This window comes from Ochlerotatus camptorhynchus, unplaced genomic scaffold (genome assembly GCF_037179485.1).
Source record: "Ochlerotatus camptorhynchus isolate MF236.1 unplaced genomic scaffold, CSIRO-AGI_Acam_v1.1 ptg000330l, whole genome shotgun sequence".
NCBI classification, from domain to species: domain Eukaryota; kingdom Metazoa; phylum Arthropoda; class Insecta; order Diptera; family Culicidae; genus Ochlerotatus; species Ochlerotatus camptorhynchus.
The window spans coordinates 6,213,579-6,220,920 of record NW_027040818.1 but is presented as its reverse complement, the minus strand read 5'-3'; the positions used below and the strand labels follow the sequence as shown (position 1 = coordinate 6,220,920).

The following is a 7,342-nucleotide window of genomic DNA, read 5'->3' as shown; positions in this document are numbered from 1 at the left end:
GAGAATTTCTACTATTTTTTGTTACGATAATTTGACAAAATCACTGATATAATGATGTACTACAGCCGCAATATTTTTTCTCTCGCTAGAAGTCATTTGAAGTTGTTGTAGAAGTCCTCTGTTGCCAAGTGAAAAGAATGGGAATCTTCCGAAAACCGTGATGCGAGTTCAACTGTTTTTCTCTTGGCGTGACTCATTATACACCGACTCTACTAATACCAACAATCAATACGAAATTAAAGATTTTAAATTGGCTCACTACTTGACTAGCTTGTTGACTACACAGCAAAAAAAATGTAATATCGATCAACGTAATTCAAGCTGATGTATGAAATAATGATGTAATAGCAAAAAGCAGATACAATATTACATCAATGGATGTAATTTTGTTCGCAAAATCGATGTACACCGTACAATGTGATATAACACAACCGATGGATTGACCTGGTTGCATCAGTTTCGATGTAATATTCAACAACTTTTTTTGCTGTGTAGCCTATTGGTCCCAAGCAAATCGATTAACGTACCTCATTCTACTATAAATTCCAGTACTACACTATGTTTGTTTAGATTCGCTATGAAAGTTTGACAGATAAAATGAGGGGTTCGTGGATTTTCCTATGTTTCAAGGGGTGCATCGATTAGCTTGGGACCAAAGATAGCACCAGAGCTGATCCAAAAAGTTGAGCACGTTTCTTCGGGACCTTCTGGTCTTAGAGTTACCTCTATGCTATGGTTTATTTTTTTTTCTTTTTTAGGCGTATTTATCGACCCGAATTTCGGTAAAATAGTATACATTTGACAGATATAAATGAAGACGAAACCGAAAAGTATGCCCTAATAAAATTGTTATGGTTATTTTGCTTAACGACGTGTTCTGGGTATCTTCCAAACCATTAGTGGAAAAGTTCAATTATTTGGGTTATCGTATGTTTATGGTTATTTTTTATTAGGGCGGTAATGTATCGACATTAACGAATTCGCTACGTGAAAACCGAGAAACTCGGTAAACTGAACCGAATATTTGCTAAAACGTGTTAAACGTCAAACGTTCCACTTGCGCTCAACTTCGCGACGGAAATTTTAACCGAAAACTCGGTTCTCTACGAGGGGGGCGACTCTATCTACGATGCAGAAAAGATTGTGTTTTGCTGTGGCTACCCGCATGAACGATAACCATAAAGAGTGCCTAACAACCTATTCGGGTTATCATATCAACAATATGTGGCACGGTGGCACAATTTGTCGTATCGTTCATGTATGGTGCTCGTTTATTAGGGTAGGTGCACGCACGCTGAGTAGATAGAAGGAAGATTTATGTCGATTTTGAAGATTTCCTGCAAAAAGATGAAGCACGATGCAAGTAGATGCGAGAAATGAAAGATGATTTTTCGAAGATTGATTCGCTAGTATGAGATTTTTTGAGCATCTAGAATTGAGATTTAGATGTGTCGCCCCCCTCGGTTCTCTAAGCTGAGTCTAAAATTAGGCAGCCATTTTTTCTCGCGTGTGCTCGTCGGACGTGTGCAATACTTTAGTAAACATGAAAAAAAAAGTTCTGGAGCAGGCTGCACGTTTGATTGAAAGCTTTTGTAAGTGTTTGAAACTAACGGTATTAAATTTATTTTCAGGCATCTTGCGCTATAGTTTGTTTCTCCTGCCATGAAAATATAAAAGGTTATGTCTCTGGCTTGCAAAGGCATTTTAAAAACCATTTGAATAAGAATGACTTCAAACTCAGTGATATTTTTTTGACTGTACTTTTCCACGCTGTAAAGGCCCAAGCGCAATGACAGTGGAAGCGGAACGGCAACGGCAGCGGAAAAGCCTGATCTGAATAAGCCTACTTGTCGGATTGAAAACTTGTTGGAACCTGTTGGAACCAAATCGACTTCGGTTAGGCATCTTAAATGCATTTGTGACAACTGTCAAACTTTCCGTTTCCGTTCCGCTCCCGTCCACATTGCGTTTGGGCCTTAACTCACGTTACGGAAGTGTTTATTCGCCAAAACAAATTAAATAAATATATTTCATAAACTTCTTTGACAAAAGATGTTTTAATTTTTGTGAAAATTCGAAGCAACGTATCCTTAATCAAAATTTAAAGCAGGATTTGAAGTGAAAACCGAGCGATGCCCAAGAGAACCGAATTCCGTAATTACAACAGGTGGGTCGGTTTGTTTGACAGCGTTCGGTAATTCTTGAGTAAACCGATGTTCGGTTATTTCTGCTCTTAAAAATTAACGACAGCTCGATTATTCCTCTTTGAACCGAACAGACTACCGAGCGTTCAGCAGATAACTCGGTTGAAATCAAACCGAATTCGATAATATTTTCTAAGTGTATAAACACGACCCATCTAATAAATTTTGTACTTTGTATTTTTTCGTATTTATGTTTTTTAAGTTTATTATTTATTTACGTATTTATTGTATTTTAGTTTCAACGTGTTCTGTTTATGTGAGAACACATGAAAATCATGTGAAATTTTACATAATATTCGCCAATAAAAATGTGTTGAATTTCATGAGTGTACACAGAAAAAAAAAAGTTCTTGAATATTACATCCAAACTGCTGCAACCAGGTCAATCCATCGGTTGTGTAATATAACGTTGTACGATGTACATCGATTTTGCGAACAAAATTACATCCATTGATGTAATATTATACCTGCTTTTTGCTATTACATAATTATTTCATACATCACCCGGAGAAAAAATACTACCCATAATTTGAGTTCTTCTTACTTAATATTGACTTCAGCCTCTCAGTTGCACTCGTTATTGTTGTCAAAAAAGGAACGAGAGATTCGATCCAACGATATAGTTCAGCCACAGACAAACAGACATAACACTCGCAAGTTGTTCATCGAACAAGCATTTAACGGACAATTTAAAAGTATCGTAGTTGGCAGTACCACCAGCTGTGGCGCGCATAGTCAATTCCCTTGCGTTTGACGTTTACACACTACCGCCATCTGTTACGCCGTACTGCCCACCACAGTGTGCTCAACAGATGGCGGTAATGTTTTAGCGACGATGTTTTACAGTGAGAAATATTCAATATGTTATGTCTGTTTGTCTGTGGTTCAGCCCAATAAGTTACTTATGAGTAAATTGCATATTCTCAAATTTACGTGAATCACGCAGAAAAATTTATCGTTGAAACAAAAATATTTGAGGTAAATTTAAACGTAAACTCAGTTTGTTCTGGCCACAAAAATAAACAAGGTTTATTTCAAACGTATTCCATGTTTGAAGTCATGTAATATTAATGTTTAAAATAAAAATAATTTTACGTTTATTTTTAAAATATTCGTGTTGAAAATAAACGTGAATATTTTTGTTTGGTTTGACAACAATGCGAACAAAAATAAATATGTTTATTTTAAACATGCTTCTTATGTTTGAAAGAAACATACTTAATTTTAAATTATATTAGCATTTGAATGTAAGATAAAGCAGAAAAATGGATTGCCAAGAGATGAAAAAACGATCTGCAGGAAGATCCCGAATTCAGTTTGATTACAATGCTCGTGGCAATGTAGGATTGGAAATGCAGGAATCGGAAGAAGATGAGGATGATGAGAAACCGTTGAGTTAGGTAAGGAAGGAGGATGAATGCAGCACTGATTTTAGTAAGAAGTTGATCCAACCAATTAATCAGTCGAGTCAGGATTGTGTGAATATGATAAAGCTTGCTGAAGTTTCGAAGCTAATGGAAAATGAGTGGATGAAGTTGGAGCAATTACGGAAAGAGCAAGAACACAAGGCAGGTGTAAATGAGAAGCATGTTTCGGATCAAAGACAAAAGCTCGAAGCAAACTGGAAGAAATGACTTTTGAAGGGGGGGGGGGAGGTGCTGGAGGTTCCGGAATAGATTCAAAATCCATTTCGGATTTTCGTTTCCCTTTGTTAAGATACTTACCTAAGTGGGTTTCCGCATCCATGACTTCGGTTTTGTTGCGGGCCGTTTTCATTGATTGGCAAAGCTGGGGCAATTTTTTTCCGAATGTCAACAAGAAGGAAAAAATGCAGGGCACGCTAAAAATCGTTTACCCAAATTCTATATTGTTGAAATAAACATGCTTCTGACTTTGATTCAAACATATATATTTTTGTTGCAAACATGGTTTTAATTTATTTTGAATTATTCATATGTTTATAGAATGAACATTTTTATTTTTGATTTATATGAACAAAATTCGGTTCCGTGATTAAACTTAATTTTGGGTAGAATATACTTAAGAGTAGGTAATTGTTTTTGCTGGTGTTATATAGAAACTACTATATGCGATTTACACAAATTTGGGTTATTGGGCTGAACCCCAGAATTGAGGGAAAAGTACTTAATTTTGGGTAATTTTTCATCTCCGTGCAGCTTGAATTACGTTGCACGCTAACTTCAGCTTACTCACCAGGTGAGTCGATCGTACTCACTTTCGTCCGATGTATCGAGTTGTCAAAAACTGAGTAAACGAGAAATGTCAAACTGAGTAAAAGTCACTCAGTCAGCAAAATCCTGGACTTAGAAAAAATGTCAACCATGTTGGAGGAAACTTCCTAGGAAAAGTTACTCAAAACCGGCTGAAATGCCTTCAGGTAAGAAAGAATTGCTCATGGAAACTGTGTTGAAGCATTTTCTGCTCCGGTAGAATGAATCCGGAGCAGGAAATTTAAATTTCCTTAAATAAAAATCAAAACAAAAACACTCCCCGCAACTGAAAATATCGCTGAGTGGATTTGACTCAGTCTACGTGAGAACGTAGTTTAAACGCTGTCCAGACTGGAGAGTTATAACATGTTATAACGGTTGTCAAATAATTGCAACACAGAAACCACCATCAAGATAGCGCTATAACATGTTATAACTCTGTAGTCTGAACGTACTATTACTCAAAAGTGAGTCAACATAAGGCTACTCAATTTTAAGTAGCCCTACTTGCCGCTGAGATGAGTACATTCGACTCAATTTTGAGTTGACCAGAATAAGCGTGTGATCGATATTACATTTTTTTTTGCTGTGTAGGGCTTCCCTAATAAAAAAATAACCATAAACGAACGATAACCCAAATCATTGAACTATTCCACAAATGGTTTGGATGATACCCAGAACACGTCGTTAAGCAAATTAACCATACAATTTTTATTAGGGTTACAACGTTTTGTTTACAAAAGTTGATAGGCCCCTTACAATTAATGGTTGAGAGTTATTCAATTTTGTTCCTTATTTTTCTGTGTGCAATTCGTTTGAAAGTGATCTAAAAGCTTTTATGATTTTTTTTTTGAGAGCTCACAACATGTCAAAATTTATAAACAATCATTTCAGTGCCAACATTTCAAAGGGGCGTAATTGCTTTTGTAAACATTGGCTTTAGCCGTCGATTTCTCGCCAATAAAAGCGCACTCCTCCAAATTAACTATGCAAGCTGGTAGAAGAAATATTCCTCTAGCTGTTGGTGCCATTAATTTTCAAAAGTGAGCTATTATTCGTGAGAAATCGACGGCTAAAGCCATTGTTTACAAATGAATTACGCCCCTATGAAATGTTGGCGCTGAATTTTAACAAATTAATCGCTAATATTATTAATCGACATGTTGATTCTAAACCAGAGGGTCCAATAAGTGCAACTGTAAGCATGGGTCAAAAATCCCGCAAGCCGTGGCGAAAGAATCTGTACGAAAATTCCGACTACGAAGACAACTATACCGATCCCAGTTTCCTGCAGGAGCTGAAGACGAACCAGAATCTGCAGACATACACAATCTACGAAGTATTCCTGGGAGCATCCCGCCTGAGCCAACAGATCTCCATCGTCACTACATTCCTCATCATATTCCACTACCTGTACACGGATGGCGTCAGTCCCCAGAATATCCTGCTGAAGGCTCTCGGCGGCACCCTTCTGGGCTATATAATTTACACGGGAAGAAATCTTCGGCTGAGCCATGTCATTGAAGATTCCAAGACTGCCGTTGCAGTACTCGTATTTGGCTACATATTTTCCCCGCTGCTGCACACCCTGTCGGACAGTGTCAGTACCGATACCATCTTTTCGATGACCTTCTTCGTGTTGGTGCTGCATCTCATTTTCTTCGACTACGGAGTATCGGCTGCGATCGTGTCGAAAGCCATCTCGCTAAATGCGGCCATTTTCGGTGCCATCTGCTTGGCTTCCCGCTTGTCGTCGTCGTTCCATGCCTTTGTGCTGCTGGAAGTTGCGGCAGTTTACTTTGCACTGGGACCGATTCTGCTGGCGAAGATCTTCAGCTTACCGCTGCTGGTGGGAACGATTGCCATTTGCTTCTACTTTCTGTTCAGCGTTTCGATGACCATCTTCTGGACCTACAGCTGCGTGCTGGTGTTCATCAATCTGTTTTGTCCGTGGTTGTTCATGCGATTGCAGCGACACAAAAACAATATCCACGGCCCATGGGACGAAGCCATCGTAGGGGATTTCAAGGAGGATAGTAGCGTTAGTAGTATTTAATGATTGGCATTTTTGAGAAGATTTACTCTAGTCACTAGTTTGTTAAATGAAAGAAGGGAATTTCGGATTGAATAAATTACTCGTATTCATTCTTATACATTGTATTACTTGCTTGATTCGAATTTCAGTATACCAAAAGGTACATTCCTGCTTTGCTCGTGTTATTTTAAACCGATTCTTGCCTGTACGCGCACGAAAGCGATCTATTGAACAAATCCGTTCCAAAAGATGCCATTTCTCACAAATAGCACTATCGTGCCAATGACAAAGCTCTGCAGGCAACAAATTTCCAATCTTTACGGTGTTCTCAAATGGTTTTCTGATCAGTACATAGGTATTTGGCTCTTTGTCAATCAATTGTTTTATTATTCTGTAAAAAAAAAAACAAATGATTGTTTTCACTGCTCGAGAACAGATGCAGTAAGAAATTCCTCTCTAATTTGAGCAATGAACCTATATGTGTTTGCTATTTCCTATTATTTAGTTAGAATAAGCATTCTGAGTTTCGTTTCTATCAAAAATTAGAATTGTGTGATTTTTCACATTCAGTTTTGCTTTCACTCGTGGGTCAAGGTCAAAAAACGTGGAACAAATCTATCATATTAGTTGTATTTTGCTTGTTACTTTACTGTGACTTGCAATACATTCAACATATTTGTAGCACTTATTACACGTATGGCAATTTGTTTGTTTTGTTTCAATGTTTGGCTTCTGTTCTCGCACAAGTCACCAGGTTCATAAATTTCGTTCTATTGTTTGCGTTAGTTTTATATATAATTTGCACTAAGATTGATTAAAATCGGTACATACACTGTTGTGAATGCGATAAATTAGCAATAATTGAAGAACGT

At 37.5% G+C, this 7,342-nt stretch overlaps 2 protein-coding genes across 2 annotated transcripts in view; one reads left to right on the top strand and one right to left on the bottom strand.

Annotated features, from left to right (window-relative positions):
• The window catches only part of RecQ4 (RecQ4 helicase), a 394,445-nt gene that overhangs the window by 248,437 nt on the left and 138,666 nt on the right, over positions 1 to 7,342 (bottom strand). The window lies entirely within an intron of this gene.
• On the top strand, positions 5,568 to 6,557 carry PIG-C (phosphatidylinositol glycan anchor biosynthesis class C). The gene has a single exon (XM_065230568.1). It carries the CDS (start codon positions 5,640 to 5,642, stop codon positions 6,489 to 6,491), a length of 852 nt encoding a protein of 283 aa, XP_065086640.1. The 5' UTR covers positions 5,568 to 5,639; the 3' UTR covers positions 6,492 to 6,557.